This window comes from Pteropus alecto, unplaced genomic scaffold (assembly GCF_000325575.1).
Source record: "Pteropus alecto unplaced genomic scaffold, ASM32557v1 scaffold68, whole genome shotgun sequence".
NCBI lineage: Eukaryota > Metazoa > Chordata > Mammalia > Chiroptera > Pteropodidae > Pteropus > Pteropus alecto.
In genome coordinates, this window is record NW_006441386.1 from 8,849,991 (window position 1) to 8,869,109 (window position 19,119).

A 19,119-nucleotide genomic window follows, 5' to 3' on the forward strand; every position below is an offset into this window, starting at 1 on the left:
AGCCAGGCCTGGCAGCCTCAGCAAAGTTGAGCAGAAAATGGGACTCACCAGCGTGCGCCTGCCCCGGAGCAGGGTGATGTTGGTCTCGGGTAGCCTCACGTAGACTTTGTTTAGGCAAGACGTGCCTTCCTGTCCTCGCTTCTCATTCTTCACCATCACCCTGAAGAAGGGCACTGGGTGGGGAGAGGGATGAAGAGTGCCCAGGGGCTCATTCAACAAGCATTTCTGAGTATCCCCTGAGGGGGATCCATACCTGGCACTGTGGGGATAAAGGGTTACAGACACACCTGCTCTGCAGTTCGAGAGGGAAGCTCGGACCCAGATATGAGTGGGGCATGACTGTCTGCCTCTTCCAGAACAGTCTCTCACAGTGTGCTGATAACGTCTACCCTCAGTGGACTGGGATATCTTCCAGGGCAGGTGTTTGTGCTACTTCTCTGTTCCCTTTATTGCCACTATGCCAGGTGGGCATCTCAATAAAAACTGGCCGAGGAAGCAACTGATAAAGAAAAGTGTCTTAAAGTGCATTTTCCCCATTAGTCTGCTACTGAGAAAGTCTTGCTTCTGGGGTGGGCATGTCAACCCTTATTTTACTTGCCTTTCCTATCTGCTCCCATGCCCAGCTGTTCTAACCTAAGACCCGTTACCCAGGCCACAGGGGCATCTCCAGGACCTTACCTGTTGAGTTGCCACAGGGTTGTGCCAAGATGTAGGTGCATTTGCCCATGAAATTAAAGTGCCTCCCGTCAAAGGTGAGATAATGAGGGTCTCCATAGACAAAGCAGGTGGCAGTGTCTGCCGAGAGGAGAAAGGGGACCATGTGAAGCTGATTCACCAGTCTAGGTTCCACAGCCAACTCCCCCACCCAACGGCATGTCCCAGATTCTCTGGTCAAGGGAGGGATTGGGACCCTGGTGTCACACCCACTCTGACAGGCTGGCAGGTGGGGACAGCATGAGGGGAGAGTCTCACCATAGGGGTGACATCTGTACTGGCCATTCTTCAGCTGGCACACCGTGTGTGTCCCACACTGAGAGATCTGGCACTCTATCCGACTTCCAGGCCAGCAGCGGCAAAGTTCTGTGCAATTGGGGCTGAACCACTCTGCCCCAGGCTGGGAGCAAGGGATTGGGGGTCACAACACTGTATCTCTTAGGTAGACTCTGTCAACCTGTGCTATAGGCCCCTTCTCCTCCACCACACCTGCAGACCTGACCTTGCTCCTACTTACTCTTCCTCTTCCCACCACCTACCAGATGTTCCTGGACATCACAGGACATTTGCTCATGTTTTTCTCACACCCTGGAACACTCTCCTTCCTCCTTTCTAGGTCAGCAGGTTCAATTCAAGGGACACTTCTTTCTCAGGAAGACTTTCCAAACCTCCCTGACTAGGTCATCATCATAGCTCTGGGTGCTTTTCCCTCCCAGGACTTACCAAACAAGTGCATTTAATATTTGGCTTTGGTATTATTTGATCATAAGCTCCCTATGAGGGACCATGTCTATCTTTACCCACTGTCTTAACCCCAACACATAGCACACTGCCTGTCCAAGAGCTCTCATTCAATAAATACTTGCTGAATGAAAGAGTGAACCAAGACCCAATGTGTTTCTCAGAATCTGACAGCATTAGGAGAATAAGGACTATGCCTTATTCACGGTGACTCCAATGCTGAGAGGGTTCAAAATACTCAATAAACATTCGTTGAATATATAAGTGAATATATACTCAGTTAATACATGTCTTCCAGAGTAGGGAAGATTCTTGATGCTGACAGATTGTTCTACTCAGGTTGCAGCTGAAGCTATTCCTAACCCTGACACAGGGACACCCAGGAGACTAGTTAAGAAGACTGGAGTGGGGGAAGAAGTAGCCCTCGAAGAGACAAGTAGGAACTCTGACAACCAAAAGAAGGAACACCCGGAAGTGAGAAGAGGCACTGGACACTAATGAATAGCTTAATGCACCATTAACAGGTTGCATATGGTAGTTATCATAAACTGCTAAAATAATAATAACTAACATTTATTAAGAAATTGGTCTGTATCAGGATCTAATTTCATCTTTACAACCATCTAATGAGGTAGAAAATCTTACTGTGCACATTTATAGATATGAAAACAGATTCAAAGAGGTAAAGAATCTTGCCCAAGGTCACTCAGCAAGAATGCTGGACCAAGGATTCAAACTTAGATTGGCCTGATTTTAGGGCGGCTCTGTCCAATACAGTGGCCATCAGTCACATGGGGCCTCTGAACTCTTGAAATGTGGCCGGTTCAAATTCGGATATGCTGTAAGTGTAAAATACACTGGGTTTTGAAGACTTAGTATGAAAAAAATGCGACTGTAAACAATCTCATTAGTAACTATTGACTACATGTTGAAATGAGAATATTTGAGATTGAGTAGATTGTTAAAATTAGTTTAACCTGTTTCTTTTTTTAATATGGTTATTAGGAAACATAAAACAGCTTGCATGCTGCTCCTTTTGGACAGTGCTGGCCCAGAGTGTATGCTCATCAGAGCCTCTGCTCTTGTTGAATCTCCCTCCACCCCCAGGGAGAGGGGGTGGACATCAATGAGGGGAGACAAAAACAATAACTGCTCTTTTTCACCTATCCTATCAGGATTTTCAAGTTGCTTTGGGAAAACATTCTGGAATACTTTTTCTGCCCTGAACATGCCTACTCAGTGTCCAGGGCTCTCAGCATACCCAGAGACCCCCAACTTTCCTCTGAATGGAGATGAAGGACCTGCACACCCTGGATGGTCTAGTGTCTAATCAAGGCTGCCAGTACAGGACAGAGAAGTACAGAAATATTGAGACTGTTAGGAGCACTTAAGCACAGGGCCATGGAATGATGGAATCTTCTGCACAGCCCAGCATCATGCCCAGTCAAAGGGGGCACTCAACAAACATTTATTGTACGAACAAAGATGACAATCAAAACCACATGCTGAATGAATCACTCCACCATTGTGTAATCACTGCTTGTGAACTGATCCTTTGGGATTGTCCCTTGGATCCAAATTCACCTCACTTGGGGAGCAGATGGAACCAGAACCCAGATGTTCCACTCGCAATCTCCCACAGGAGATCTTGGCATTCCATGGTCTTACCTTATAGGAATTGTTGTTGTCGAAGCAGTTACAGGAAGAGGCATTGATGCAGTGGGAGTCATTAAACAAAAAGCCAGAATTGCAGACACAGCCAGGCTTACAGAGAAGTCCGCAGTTAGGCTTGGGGCTCTGGCAGGATGCCGGGCAGGCGCAAGGTTCGTAGTGGGCATTTGCGGGGCAGCTTGCTAAGGGGAAAACAGCCTCCATCAAGCCTCCACTCTACAGCATTTCCCAGGGAGACTTCTCGTTTTTTCTCTACCCCCACACTCAAGTTCTTCTCTAAGAAGCAGGCCCATATTATTCAGCCAGAAAAAGGAATGGAGTCCTGATACAAATTACGACATGGATGAACCTTGAAAACATTATGATAAGTGAAAGAAACCAGTCACAAAAGACTACATAGTATATGATTCCATTTGTATGAGATGTCTAGAACAGGTAAATCCATAGAGACAGAAAGTTGATTAGTGGTTGTGAAGGATTGGGGGTGGAGAGGAATGGGGAGTAACTGTTAATGGGTACAGGGTTCTTTTGGGGGTGATGAAAATATTCTGGAATTAGAAAGTGATGATGTTTGCACAATCTTGTGAATATACTAAAACAACTGAATTGTACACTTTAAAAGGAGGAATTTAACGGTATAATGAATTGTATCTCAATTTAAATAAATGATAAGAGTAAGTAAGCCTGGCATTTGGTTCCCAACTACCCCCACTCACCCATGCCCTGCTATCCCTCTCACTCAGCGTAGTCAGTTATCATTTCTTTTAAAGTCACCATGTCTGATTTATCTCTCCTCTAATGCTATAGTTTTCTACTAGAAGCATCCCTTTCCATAATTCTCTCTCCTAGTCACATTCTCTTATCTTCAGCCCTTGTCCAATAATCACATACCTGGAATAGGTCTAGGGGTTGCAGTGGTAGCCAGGGTCACAGTGGTCATGGAGGTTTGTGGAATAGTAGGAGGCATTACCAGGACTGTAGGCCCTTTGGGTACAAGTGTTGGGCTGGGTTGAGGTGTTGCAGGAGCTGTGGGCCTTTCAGTGGGGACAGTCAGTTTTTCAGTGGAGAAGGTGGGCTTTTCAGTAGGGACCATAGTTTTTTCAGTGAGGATTGTAGGTTTTTCTGTGGGGATGGTGGGCTTTTCTGTGGGGATAGTGAACTTTTTTGTGGAAATGGTGGGCTTTTCTGTGGGGACGGTGGGTTTTTCTGTGGGGATGGTGGGTTTTTCTGTGCGGACGGTGGGCTTTTCTGCGGGGATGGTGGGTTTTTCTGTGGGGACGGTGGGCTTTTTTGTGGGGATAGTGGGCTTTTCTGTGGGGACGGTGGGCTTTTCTGTGGGGATGGTGGTCCTTTTAATGTGAATAGCAGGTTTTTCTGTGGGGATAGTGGGCTTTTCTGTGGGGATAGTGGGCTTTTCTGTGGGGATCGTAGACTTTTCTATAGGGACAGTCGGCTTTTCGGTGGGAATAGTGGACTTTTCTGTGGGGACAGTGGGTTTTACTGTGGGGATGGTGGGTTTTTCTGTGGGGATGGTGGGTTTTTCTGTGGGGATGGTGGGTTTTTCTGTGGGGATGGTGGGTTTTTCTGTGGGGATGGTGGGTTTTTCTGTGGGGATGGTGGGTTTTTCTGTGGGGATGGTGGGGTAGACTTTTCTGTGGGGACAGTGGGCTTTTCTGTGGGGATAGTGGGCTTTTCTGTCGGGATCGTAGACTTTTCTGTGGGGACAGTGGGCTTTTCTGTGGGGATGGTGGGTTTTTCTGTGGGGACGGTGGGCTTTTCTGTGGGGATGGTGGGTTTTTCTGTGGGGATGGTGGGCTTTTCCATAGGGACAGTGGTCCTTTCAATGTGGACAGCAGGTTTTTCTGTGGGAATGGTGGGCTTTTCTGTGGAAATAGTGGACTTTTCTGTGGGGACGGTGGGTTTTTCTGTGGGGATGGTGGGTTTTTCTGTGTGGACAGTGCGCTTTTCTGTGGGGATGGTGGACTTTTCTGTGGGAATGGTGGGCTTTTCTGTGGAGATAGTGGGCTTTTCTGTGGGGATGGTGAGTTTTTCTGTGGGGATGGTGGGTTTTTCTGTGGGGACGGTGGGTTTTTCTGTGGGGACGGTGGGCTTTTCTGTGGGGACGGTGGGCTTTTCTGTGGGGATAGTGGGCTTTTCTGTGGGGATGGTGGGTTTTTCTGTGGGGATGGTGAGTTTTTCTGTGGGAACGGTGGGTTTTTCTGTGGGGACGGTGGGCTTTTCTGTGGGGACAGTGGGCTTTTCTGTGGAGACAATGGGCTTTTCTGTGGAGACAGTGGGCTTTTCTGTGGGGATGGTGGGATTTTCTGTGAGGATGGTGGACTTTTCTGTGGATATTATGGGCTTTCCTGTGGAGACAGTAGTCCTTTCAGTGTGGACAGTATGTTTTTCTGATGGGATGGTGGGCTCTTCAGGTAGGACAGTGGGTTTTTCTGTGGGAACTGTGGGCTTTTCTGTAGGGATAGTGGACTTTTCTGTGGATATTATGGGCTTTTCTGTGGGGACAGTAGTCCTTTCAGTGTACACAGTATGCTTTTCTGTTGGGACAGTGGGCTCTTCAGATGGGACAGTGGGTTTTTCTGTGGAGACAGTGGGCTTTTCAGTGGGAACAGTGAGCTTTTCAGTGGAAATGGTGAGATTCTCTGTGAAGAAGATGGGTTTTTCTGTGGGGACGGTGGGCTTTTCTGTGGGGACAGTGGGCTTTTCTGTGGGAATGGTGGATATTTCATTGGAGACAGTAGGTTTTTCTGTGGGGGCCACAGGTTTTCCTGTGGTGGCCATAGGTTTTTCAGTGGAGAGAGGAGTTTCAGAAGGGCCAGCAGATTTGGAAGGAAGCACTGTTGGCACAGGTTCTGCAAAGAAAGAAAAAATCCTTGGAGTTTAGTCAAAATCATACCACCACTTTCTTCACTCACATCTAATTGGAGTGGGTAGGATCAAAGGGATAGCTTATTCACACCCCTCCTTCCACTCCCAACCTTATCTTCACTCTCTTAACAAACACTCAACAACCACTGTTCCTAATATATATCAGATATTGTGCCAGGAACAGGAAACTCAAAATGAATAGGATATCAGTCTTCCCTTCAGGATCACCAGTCAATAGGTAAGGGGTTCTGGATCCCATTACAGAAATTTATGGCACCAAAGTCACATCCACTCAAGTAAGCATCCTGATGGGGCCAAGAAGGTAGAGGTGGGCAGAATACAGACAACAAAGCTGTCTTGAGAACTCAGGCACAAGAGAGGACTTGCGTTTTAAGCAGTACGTATAGAGAAACCCAAGGGATGGTCATCCCAGAGCATTGTCCGCTTTCTGGGGTCTTGGGTTCTGTCTTACCTCGACAGGTCCCGTGATTGATCAAGATGAAACCCACAGCAACAACAAAGGCAGTGTTGGTACCTCTGATGGCTTCAAGTATCAACTAAAAATAATGAGGGAGAGAGAAGGAAAATAGAAATGAAAGTAAATCCCCGGCACCTCAGCAACTCTGCCAGGCACCTCAGCATCTCTGCCAAAATGTCACCTTGTTCCAGCCTCAGCAGTCCAACTCTAGCCCTGCCTCTTTTCTGCAGCCTTCTCAGGAACACCAAATTCACCTCTGCTCTGTTCTTCCAGCCTCCCATCTTCTCAGCCTTGGATGTGCTCCCGGATACTGGGCATTATGTCCCCCTTACCATGCCCCACACACACATACTTATAGGGCTCACTCTCTCACCTGCATGGGCTGTTGATGTCCTGAAGGGATGGTGATGGAGACATTCAGCCAGTCAGGGCTCTGAGACCCAATGCGTTGCCAGAGAGAAGTTGGGGAACTGCCTGCAGGACTCCCCAGGAGGAGCCTCAGTTTAGTGCCCTCTTCAAGGCCATACATGTAGTAGGCAAATTCCACACAGACAGCACCAGGAGCACAGAAGGGCCGACTCACCAGTCTGAAAGACTGGCCTGCCCGGGAGAAGTTGTTAGCCTCAAGGTAGATAAAGCCACCTTCTGGGCAAAAGAAAGGAATGGACAAGATGAGAAACCTCCACATGACAAGACTAATGTTGATTTCTTTAGTAACACCTTGTTTTTCCAAATGGGGATTTGATGCAAATACCCAAACTCCCCACATTGTAGCATTTTGTTTTGTTTGCTCATTTTGGACTTTTCTAACTGAATATGGCAGGATCAGAAAGAGAAAATAAAACCAGCAACTCAGATTCCTTTGTTGGCTGCACCAGTAAATATCTTGAATGAAAACAAGATAGTGGATTTTGAAGCCTTGAGCTCAGTGAAGTGAGATGCTTGGATTTTCTGGGGGTTTCAGTGACTCCACAGCCATAAGAATCCTCAACTCACTCTACCTCTGTCATCTGCACAGCCCTGGCCCCATGGCATTTCTCAATAAATACCTGCTGGCTTATCTTTACTACCTACAACATCGGTCCATTAATCACATCAGCCAGCCCTCCAGCTGGGAGCAGATTTAGTAATCTGTTGGTTCAAGGGGTCCTCAATCTCCTCACCTCTGTTAAATAACATTCCGAAGGGGTCTGTATGCTGGATAGGCATATTTTTACTACCTCTGGTCCAGTATCCACCATCCCCTGATGTCTGGGCCCAGTCACAGAAAGGATGGGCATCATCTTCAAAGTCACACTGAGGAAAGCTCTCTAAGGGATCAAAATGGGAAATTTGAGAAATTTTGGCCATGCTCTCTATTCCTCCCCCATCCCACCCCTGGTTCTAAGAGATCTGGGCCTCCCAGGGCCTTGCTCTCACCCCCACAGGGAGCAATGCTGATTGCATCCACTGCCACAGCTGGTTCTGGGATCTTTCCAAACACGCCCACCACAGTAAACTGAAGAGAGAAGGAGAGGGGGCCGGGCATGAGAAAACAGCCCAAAAGCCCAACCCCCATCTGATTTTATTCTGTTCAGGGACCCAGGCACTTTGTTCCCAGTGCCCAGGCCCTCAATCCATTTCAATATCAGGGGTGCCTACCATGGGCAAGGAAACCCGACCTCTTGCTCCTCTATACCTGAATCTGTCCCTGGCCTGTGTAATTGACAGAAACAGGCTGCCAGTTGGGACCAGATTGTCCTGAGAAAAGAGTGTGTTTCCGGATGCTACCTGCAATGAAAGGAATGTGAGGACATGGGATTTCAGGGACTGGAAAATGACTTCTAACTTGTACTCAGAAGGATAAGCAGCAAAGGGAATGCTTGTAGTGTATTCCTTTCCCCTGAATGCAGCACGTTCTCTCTCACCTCCTGACACTTTATTTTTCTAGAATCCAGTGCCCTGACGGCTCTTGATTCCACTCTGTGGAATAATCTTGCACATAGCCCAGATTTCCCTAGACCCATATCTTCCCATTAACTTGACCCTGGGGGATGAGCCTCAGGTTAATGTAAATCCTGTGACTTTGCCCCTCTCACCCAAGACGGAAGCATAGACAATGAGGGCTGCTCCAGGAGACTGGCCATGGAGTGTATAGTGGAAAGACAGGCTCAGACAGCCAGACGACTGGCTCAGGGGGCTCAGGAGGATAGATTTCTGCGTTGGTTTTGCATTTTTGGAGTCCAGGAGCATGTAGAAACCACCTGCGAAGCAAAAGGTCAATAAGATGGAGTGATTGAAATTGGGGCAGTATGGCACCCAGACGGGCCCTGCAAGGGCAGGAGGCCTGGCCCTGGGGAGCTCCAACAGCTGCCTAGAATCAGCCAGCGCTGAGGTGGGCCTACACATGTCTCAGGACTGGCCGACGCCTTCAGTCCTTCCAGAAGTGCTTGGCAGGGCGAGGTAAGGAAGTGGGCGTCACCGTGTGAAAAGTGGTATCCTCCCAGAAGCAGCAGCCAAAACCTTATCCTTTGGGTTCTGATTTTTTAGGTCCCTCAGACTCATAATGTCTTTATTCTCTTGACCCATTGGACACAGTCAATTCACACAAACCGGTGAAAGACGGCTGGTCTGACACAGATGGGCTAGCATCTCCCGACCCTATCTTTGCCACCAGCCTAGGCAGCCAATCGACCTGGACCTCGCTCGGTGACGCAACTGGTAGCCGGGGCGGGGGGTGCGAGTGGGGGGAATTGAGGCGGCTGCGGACAGCGCGCCTGTGTGCGTGCAAGTTCCGGAGTCGAACGCGGGCCCGTTTGATGAGCGCACGCCGGCCCGGGGAAGGTGGACTTCGGGAAAGGGAGAGGAGAGGGCTGAAAAAGAGAACGGGAGGGAGTGGGAGAGAAATGAAAAGAGAAGAAACGACAGGGAAGGAGGAGGGAAAGGGAAGGAAAGGGCATGGTAAATGGTGAAAGAAAAAGCAAGGCGTGGCGATACTGGGACATTTGAGAAATAGAGAAGTAGGAGAAAAAGAAAGGAAAGGTGAAAAAATATAATTGAGCAAGATAGAAAAAGGAAGAGAGAGAAACTCTAAAACAACAACAACAATATCTACTTAAACTGCTGGGCATGGGTTAGGGCGCTAAATGCTGGGGGTGGGGAGTGACACAGAGATGGACTGGTCCTGCCCTGCTCTCCAAGGGCTTAGAATACAAACGGGTGGGGGTTTCTCAAGGTCTTTCTAGAAGGCAAACCTCAGGCAGCAGAAAAGCTCAAAGGAAGGAGAATATGGAGTTAGTTGGATAGGACAGAAAGGGCCATGGAGTAGGGGGAGGGAAAGCTGGAGATAAAGAGAAAAGAAAATGAAAATAAGGTGGTAGGAAGGGAAAGGCTTGAGAATAGAGCCAGGCAAAGGGAAGGAGGAAAAAGAAGAGGTAGAAACTCGGAGAGGAAATTAGGCAGCATGATCTTCTCTGACTTGTGAAGCTTGGCATGGCGCGCACTCAGTGACTGCTGAAAGTGTGCTTTGTGTGGGGCAGATTGAGAGAGGAGGTGGTTGCTGTGAGGGAAAGAAAAGGAGCCAAAGTGGAGAGAGGGAGGGAGAGTGGGAGGGAGGAAGGAAGAGAGGAGGATGGGAGGGAGGGAAGAAAGGGAAGAGAGAAGGAAGAGAAGGAAGGAGGGAAGAAAAGAGTCAACCATAGGAAGAAGAAGTAAAGCCCGGCCAAGAGCACAGGGAGGTGGGGGAAAAGAAGCTATGGATAGACATGGATGGAACAGAAGGAAGAAAGAGTATCACCTGGATTATTGCAAAAGCCTCCTAAATGACCTCCTTGTATCTACCCTTGCCCCATCCTTTCAGTGGATACTCAACACAAAAACCAGGAGATCCTTTTAAACATAAGTCAGATCAAGTCACTCCTCTGCTCCAAATCTGCAAAGGCTCACCATCCATGCAGAATAAAAGCCACAGTCCTGACAACGGCCTTCAAGGCTCTACATGGTCTTTCCCTCCTAGGATTTGTCTGAGCTCATCCTCTCCATCCCAGCCACATGGCTCCCTGCTATACCTCAACAGCCTCCCACCCCCAATCCCCACCAGCTCGCTGCTACTTCAGGGCTTTTGCATGGCTGGCCCCTCTGGTTAGAACATTCTTCCCTTTGAAATTTTCATGCCTCACTCCCTTACCTCCTTCAAATTTGTACTCTTATGTGACCTGAATGAGACCTACCCTGACTGCCCTATTTGAGATGTACAGCCCACCCTACCCCTGCACTCCTAATCCCCTTACTTTGTATTTTTCTGACAGCACTGCTTATCTTATAACTGTATAATTTACTTCTTTATTGTTTCAGGAACTTTCTTCCCCTGGCCCCCCACTGCTTCTTGTCTATTTTGTAAGCTGATATATCTTAAGTGCTTGGGACAGTACCTGGCACATTGTAGGTACTCAATAAATATTTGTTGGATGAATGCAGAAGAAAGGTGATTGTGGGGTGGCAATAGGGTGATCTGGCTGGATGCCTGGAATCTGCTTTCTGCCAGGTAACTTGAGCTGATAGAAGTTTGAGGTTGCTGGGGTTCACCCCAGATTGTCCCAAGTAGAGTTATTATTGTAGGGTTGTCAGGCAAACATCATAAACTCCTGTGAGGTCACTACAGGCCCAGAAAGTCAGAGGACAGGAGTGTGGCCATTACTCACTACCAGGGCTGGAGAAGTCATCCTCAGGCCCCACGTTCAACACCCCTGATGACCCATTCTTCTGAACCCACTTGGCCCCAGAGGCTGTTGGGATCCAGCTCCAGCCACAGAGATCATTTGGAGTGTCGAAACTACACGTATGCATTATGCAGACTGAGGGGAAAGAAAGGAGGAAAGATTTTATTTTTACCGAGAGAAGGAGGCCCTGAAGAGCATGCCTCAGTCTGGAGTCCTAATCTGAGCCACAAAGGACTGGAAAGCCAGCTACAGTCCCACTCTCTAGCAACTGTATTCCTGGCATAGATTACTTAAATTGCCCAAACCTTAGTTTCCTCACCTATAAACTAGGAATAAACAATATCTGCATGTTGTAAATTAGATTGTCTGAGCACAGGGCCATCTAGCACAGGGCCTGTGCTCAGTGTTAGTTTCTTGTACCCAGCTTCTAGCATTTTCCCTCCCTTGAATTTGATCCCCTAAAATCTCTAACATCAGCTTAGAGGGATAATTTTGGATAGATCTGGAGTAGCAGCCAGAGTGACCAAACATCCAGGTTTGCCCAGGCCTAAGGGTTCCCCGTGATTCAGGACTTTCAGTGCTAAAATATGGACAGCCCAAGACAAACCAGAATGATTGGTCACTTTAGCATAGGTATCACCACAACTCTGTTAAGGGAGAACCTCTCTCTAGATGTGGCTACTTTAAGAGTCAAAGGTAGAGGGTGTGAAAGTAGAGGGAAGAAAGTAGCCTCAGCTTTGGAAGAAACTAGGGTCATGGTCCCTGAGCTACTCCTGTCACCCTGAGCAGATGATGGGGCGAGGTGGGAGGAAGAGGAGGAGGGACAGGGGCTCACCTTGATTACAGGAGCCACGATGGACAGAGATGGCATCCAAAGAGATGTCCAGGTAAGCAGTGCTGCCCCTTACTCCTTCAAATACCAGCTGTGGGAGGGAGGAGGGACCACCTATCTTGTGAGCCCCTTTGTCTCAGGCTCCCAGTTTCCTGCCTGAATTCAGATGACCCAGCATCCCCACACCCCTCATTGTCCCAGCCCCTCCCAGGTCCCCCAACATCCAGATTCCCACTGGGGCCCCAGGCTCTGCCCTCAGCCTCACCCGGCTGGGCAGGGCGTGCCCTATCGGCACAGTGACAGCAGTGGGCATCCAGGAGAGGCTCTGGGTGTTAAGGTGTTTCCAGAGCAGGTGGGGGTGCTTGTCCTTGGTGCCCCTGAATAGCAGCAGTTTGAGCTGGGCGCCCCATGACAGTCCAAACATGTGGTAAGCGAAGTGCACGCACAGGGGGCCTTGCTCCCATATTCGGGGGCTGCGCAGACGGGTCACTCCGCCCCGGGGGAAGGTGCTCGAGTCCATGTACAGGAAGTAGCCCTCTGGGGAGGCAGAGCTCAGGATGGTGAGGTTCTGCCATCCTCAAGGGCTGCCCCCACATCTTTCCCAGAGCCCAGGAGCCCACTCCCAGCTGCCTTCCTGCTTCCTCCACCCAGATCTGACTGTGCCCACCTCCCAGCTGCCTCTCTAAACCTTAGGCTTCCTCACCTCCATTGGGATACCCCCCAGGGGGCCTAGTGCTGCCGGTGGGGGAGGGCCCGCTGGTTCGAGTCCAGTCCCCATCATCTGTGGACACTTGTGTCCAATCACAGAAGGGTTTGGAGTTGTCCTCAAAATCACACTGGGTGATAATGGCTGGGAAGAAAAGGCCACTGTGAGGCCAGGAGAGAGGAGAGGGCCAGCTTCAGAGCCAAACTGGACAGGTAGGGGTTAGTAGGGCTGCTAAGCTTAGAGAAGGTGGCCACTAAGATTAGGGTCCAAGATTTGGGAAAGAGAATCTGAGAAATAAGTCATCTCTTAGGAGAAATTCAGGGCAGGAGTGGGATGGGGTGGGCAGAATGTCTAGATCTGAGATAGCAATCTGAGGTCCTGGGGGCTGGATTCTGGGGGGCAGACAGGCTTTGTCTGGGCAGCATATACTTGTTGTTGTTGCTGTTAATTAGAATGTGAATCTTAGGCAGGGCTTATACTGGACTCCTCCATAGTACCCTCCACCTTCTGTCACCTAAAGGCTGCCCCCAAGGGCACATGGGTGACCTCCCTGGGAGGGAGAGAAGGTCTGAGCAGTCCTGATTTTCAACTCACAGTCATCCCTAGAGCTGTCGGCGACTGGCTTCTGGTCTGGAGGCTTCTCTTTCCTTAAGATTAATTTGAAGAAATAACAAAATACAATACTTGTCATTATCAAGAATTATAAGCCTCAATAACTGTGAGCTCACCTTAAGTTCTCATCTATATCTGAACATGTATCTTCTCTGAGAGCTCCTCACATCTCCACTAGTACCCTCCATCCCTCTATGCCCTGGACATCAGGAGTGGTTCGGTTTCAGGCGAGGAGGAATCAGTTTACACCTGGGGAATCTCCTTCTTTTGGGTTGAGGTCTTCTTGTCCTATAGCCCAAATTTTCCCCATAGAGTAGGGAATATATAGGTCCTGTATTTCTGGGTGTGTGGCGAGGGTGGTATTGCCCCAAGTACATGCAGCTGAACATAGAAATAACTAACAAAGGGACTGACTACCTCTCTTCACCTTACAAACTCCAGAGAAACTGCCGCTCCTCCCCAGGTGGCGTGGGCCACATAGAGCAGCCCTTTGTTTTAGTTCTTCAAGTTCTCCTTGTTCGAATCTCCTCATGCAAGCTCCAGGACACGGAGCCAGCCATCATTCCTTGTTGCCTCCTACTTGAAGTCTCTCTCTCCCTGGGTCTGCCTTAGGTTTTTTCCATGCTGAGGGCTCAATCTCTTTCTCTTCCTCTGCCATCCTCAGACCTATCTCCCCAGCTCTGTACCTCCTCCCTCCTTCCTCACATTTCAGCTCTGTTCTGCTCCCACCGAGTTCTCACACCCCTCAGTTCTAGACTCTGAGGCTGTGGGGACCCCTATTTCTGTTCACCATCCTCTTCCCATCCCATCGGGCTCCCGCCTTCCTCCTCAGGACTGTGCCCTTCATCACTAGGCTGCTTGCATCCCCCAACTTTGCCCTTCACTCCTCAGAGCATCCCCAACCCTCATTTTTCAGTCCAGCTTACCGGACAGGGACAGGTATGTGGTCCTGGCCCCAGGCAGCCCCCACCAGCAGCACCAGAGTCCAGACTGGAGGAGCCATGTGGGACCTCAGAGGAGGCTTTCACGGGAGAGGGGGAAGGCAGAGTGAGGAGCCCAGGCCGCTTTAGACACCCCTGACCCCCCTCTCTGGGCATCTTTCTGAGGATGCCATGAAAACTAGACAATCAGAGAACTGGAAATAAAAACTATGAGGGTTAAAATTTAAAATTCAATAGAAGAGTTGTAAATCAAAATCAAGAGAAATAATATGAGAATGAGAGAGAAAGAAAGCAAGAGAGAAGGAAAAGAGAAAAAGACTTGGAGAATCAGTCCAGAAAATCTAACATCCAACCAAAAGAGTTCAAAAAAGAGAGAACACAGGAAAATAAATTACTCAAGAAAAACTATATAAGATTTCCCAGAACTGAAACATGAGTCTCTTGATTAAAAGGGGTTTGGCACAAAGAGACTCATGAAAGGCATGTCATAAAATTTCAGAATATCAGAGGTGAAGGGAAGATCCTAAATACTTTCAGACAGAAAAAAGCAGGTCACATACTAAGGATCAGGAATCAGCATGGCGTAGGACTTTTCAATAGCAACCGTGGATTCTAAGAGGCTGCGGAACATTGTCTGCAGAATTCCAACAGAAAATAATTTCAAACCTAAAATTCTATAGTTGGCAACAGTGGCAAAGGCGACAAGAAGGTCAAGTAAAGTGAGGATCGAAATGCTTATCGGCAGGGTTGAAAAAGACACGTCACAGAGGAAGAAATACAGCCAGCCAGTAAACATTGGAAAGGATGCTCTGCTTCACTAGTAACGAGGGAAATGCTGATCAAACCACAACTGTCATTCTGAAAACAATTTAAAAAATCGATAGCAAGGAGTGTAGGCCAGGATGCAGGTAGAAACACTCAAATATATTGTTAATGAGACTGTATGTTGGTGAAAATTTCTAAGAAGGTAATTTGACAATGACTATTAAACTTCCAAATGTATATAATGCCCAGCATTATCTTTCTAGGAATCTTCCCACAGAAATACATGTGTATTTGCACAAAGATGTACACACTTTAAAGATGTTAATTGCAGCATTGTTTACAATAGGAAAATAATTGAGATTATCCAAATGTTTACAAGTAGATATGCAGTCAGATCATATTTGAGAAATATTATTCATATGAAGGAATATTATGCAGGTATTAAAAAGAAATGGTGCTCCTCAAAAAAATAAAAATAGAATTACTATATGGTCCAGTAATTCCATTCTGGGTATGCTGAACTGGAAGAACTGAAAAGAATTGAAAGCAGGGACTTGAACAGATATTTGTACATCCATGTTCATAGCAGCATTATTCAAAATAGACAAAAGGTGGAAGCAACCCAAGTGTCCATAGACAGACGAATGGATAAACAAAATGTAATATATACATACAGTGGAATGTTATTCAGCCTTAAAAAAGAAGAAAACTCTGACTCATGTTACAATATTTAAGGACATTATGTTAAGTGAAATCAATCCGTCACAAAAAAACTAATACTATACGATTCCATTCCTATAAGGTGCTTAGTGTAGGCCAGTTCATAGACGCAGAAAGTAGAATAGTGGTTGCCAGGGGCTGAGGGAGTAGGGAATGGGAAGTTAGTTTTTAATGGATATAAAGTTTCAATTTTACAGATGGAAGAGTTCGGGAGATGGATGGTAGTGATGGCTGCACAATGTGAATGTACTTAATGCCACTGAACTGTACACTTAAAAATGTTTAAGATGACAAATATTATGTTATGTGTATTTTACCACAAGTTCAAAAAATATGTTTAAAGTATTACTTGATAATATACTATTAGAGTTTATTTCTGACTTAAAAAAAAAAAAAAGGAATGGCGGTAGATTCACAGATTCAAATAGTGGAAAGAACACCTAGAGAGATGTTAAACAAAAGAGGTGAGTCCCAGAAAAAAAAAATTATGGCATGAACTCATTTATGTAAAATTTCAGAACAAAAGTATGTGTTTATGTACATACTCAGGTCGAGATGTAGAGATAGAACTAGGAGGTCACATAGCAACCTGTTCACAGTGGTGCCCTCTGGGAAGGGGTGGGCAGGGTTTTCATGTCTTCTGCATATTGATGCATCTAGGTGTTCCTTCGTATATATTTGGTTTGTCATAGAGAACTTTGAGGGGCCTGGTTGGGAGGATGTTTCAAAGCCGTGGGGCCATCTAAAGGAGACTTGGAGAGTAGGCGCAGAAACTGGGACAAAGTAAGGTCTTTTTAAGGTAAGAGAAATTTGAACCCATATAAATGTTCATGAGAAGAGTGCAACAGCAAGACAGATGAGCAAAGGGCTCCTGAGAGGGTGAGTAGAAAAGTCTAGAACACAGAAAACGGGAGGGGCAAGCAGCTTTGTAAAGAGAGTAAGGAGAGGACTATACAAATGCATGTTTAATGGCTTCTGTTTCATCTATGAAGGAGGCAAATGGAGAAGACTCCAGTGGCAAGGAGGCTACAGTCATATCTCTCTCAGATAAGCTTTATGCCAGTCCTGACCACAACCTGCTCATCCTCACCTTCCTGTTTGCCCTTATGCCAACCCTCTCTCCTCCACTCCAGCCCTTCCCATTTTTGGCCACACTTTACAATGGTGACTTCATTCCAACGTGCATTCCTGTGGTGGGCAGACAGATGAGTGCTTGATAGGGAGCATGTGGAAGGAGTCTCCGACACAGGTCACTGGTAATAAGAAAGGAAGGGAGCTGGTTAGGGAAGCCTTCTGCAGGTGGTGACACCTAAGGGGCTTTCTAAACAACAGAAGGATGGTAACTAGGTAAAGAAGTTGGGAAGGCACATTCCAGGAAGAGGAAATGTTCCAAGCTCAGAGGAAGCATGACTTTTGGAGAAAAGTGTGTGTGTGTGTGTGTGTGTGTGTGTGTGTGTGTGTGTGTAGACCCTGTCTAGGATACCTTGAATACCATAGCTTTGAGGAGCCACCAAAAGTTTTAAGCAGTGGAAGTGACTTGATCCCATTTGTGTTTTCAAAAGGCTGCTCAGGCAGCCTGGGTGTCGAGTGTGGGTTGGGGTGTGTGGATATAGATTAAAGAAAGGCTGGCTGGAGCTAGGGAAACAGGAGAAGAGGTTGTGGAGGGTGAGGGATGTGGTGTGGATGGATGCTAATGTCGTGGAGCAGGCGTGGGGATGTGAGTGGATCGAGAGCTTTCCAGGAGCGGGAAACAGCAATCTTGTGAGCTAACCTAACAGATTGTCATGTCCTGTTCATAGCAAAGATATTGTCCTTTTCTCTGTGTGGAAGAAATGAAGTCAATTGCCCAGTATAAGAGCATGGCGCTGACGGTCTCCACGCTGTGTCCTGCCCGGTCCCACAGTTCTGCAAGGACCCACCTGGGGGCTGTTAGGGGCATCCATATTGTGGGGGAGTTTCCCACCCCAGCCAGAGCAGCTCTGCTCTTATCAGTTTCATAAATGGCAATTCTACATAAGATTGCAGCTGAAAGGACAGTTTTTCTACTTTAAAAACCCAGTTGAATGATCCAGCAATCCCTCTACTGGGTATTTACCCCAAAGACTTGAATATCTATATCCAAAAAGATATTTGCACAACAATATTCATAGCAGCATTATTCATGGTGGCCAAGACATGGAAGCAACCAAAGGGTCCTACGATAGAGGATTGGCTAAAGAAGCTGTGGTACATATATACAATGGAATATTGCTTAGCCATAAGAAAAGATGAAATACTGCCATTTGCGACCACATGGATGGACCTCGAGATAATCATGCTAAGCAAAATAAACCAGACAGAAAAAGTTGAAAATCACATGATATCACTTATGTGTGGGATATAAACCTAAAAGCAACAAATGAGCAGGACAAACAAACAGAGACTCACGGACATGGACTATAGACTAGTGGTTACCAGAGGACGATGGACTAGTGGTTACTAGTGGGGTGGGCGAGGAGCGGGGAGGTAGACGAGGTAAAGGGGGTCAAATATCGGGGGTTAGGGGGAGGTGAAATGGGTAAAGGGGATCAAATATATGGTAGCTGAAGGAAACTGGACTTTGGTGAATACACAATAGAATATACAGATGTCAAATGTTTTGTACACTTGAAAATTATATAATTGTATTAACTAATGTTACCTCAATAAACAAGTAAAAATACAGAGAGAGAGGAAAGAAAAGGAAAAAATAAAAATAAATTAAAAAAATAAAAACCCAGTTGACTTTCATTGCAGACACACAGCTGTGTCTAAGCTGGAGGGCTGGCCTGCAGTGAACTGAGCTATCGTGAGTCCGTGTTTCCTGTATCCAATCACACTCATGTGTTCCTAGTTCAGTTTCATTTCCTTTACCTTGGCAACCCCCAACCCTCTACTATTAAATCTATATCCAGAGTGCCTGGCAAGTGATAGTGATGTCTGGCCAGGCCATTCTTCTGGACTGTCAGGGAGGGGCTGGCATAGCTGAGCACTAGGCATCCAAGAGATCTGCAAGCCCCTTTGCAGTCTTAGGGACTCCCCTGCCCAAATGAGTACTAACAGGGCTCATGCAGGGGTTAGACCCACGGAGAAAGAGATCCTCTGCCCCTTTACATCAAAGCTGGGGATGTAAAAAATGCCTATCCAAACCCTGGTCTACTTTCCTCCAGATCAGGTTAGCAGAGCAATCAACAGAGGGACAGAGTCAGGAAATGGTTAACCCAGGAAAGAGAAGCAGAAGCCAATTGATCCACAGCCCCTCCTGGTTGGGCAATAAGGCCTCTGAGGGCTGCTTTTCCTGACCTTCCTTTGGCGCCACAGAGCTGGACAGTCACAGC

At 47.3% G+C, this 19,119-nt stretch overlaps 1 protein-coding gene across 1 annotated transcript in view; it reads right to left on the bottom strand.

Moving 5' to 3' along the window:
* ZAN (zonadhesin) overlaps nucleotides 1–14,340 on the bottom strand; it is a 32,471-nt gene extending 18,131 nt beyond the window's left edge. The window contains 20 exon segments of the mRNA XM_006918670.1: nucleotides 49–173; nucleotides 679–795; nucleotides 973–1,114; nucleotides 3,124–3,308; nucleotides 4,018–4,475; nucleotides 4,560–4,744; nucleotides 4,747–5,403; nucleotides 5,692–5,981; nucleotides 6,458–6,569; nucleotides 6,864–7,135; nucleotides 7,654–7,800; nucleotides 7,910–7,988; nucleotides 8,169–8,260; nucleotides 8,569–8,733; nucleotides 11,170–11,322; nucleotides 12,023–12,110; nucleotides 12,285–12,556; nucleotides 12,723–12,869; nucleotides 13,320–13,381; nucleotides 14,297–14,340. Coding sequence (XP_006918732.1) covers nucleotides 49–173; nucleotides 679–795; nucleotides 973–1,114; nucleotides 3,124–3,308; nucleotides 4,018–4,475; nucleotides 4,560–4,744; nucleotides 4,747–5,403; nucleotides 5,692–5,981; nucleotides 6,458–6,569; nucleotides 6,864–7,135; nucleotides 7,654–7,800; nucleotides 7,910–7,988; nucleotides 8,169–8,260; nucleotides 8,569–8,733; nucleotides 11,170–11,322; nucleotides 12,023–12,110; nucleotides 12,285–12,556; nucleotides 12,723–12,869; nucleotides 13,320–13,381; nucleotides 14,297–14,340 — 3,792 coding nt within the window.
* Between the last annotated feature and the right edge of the window lie 4,779 nt (nucleotides 14,341–19,119).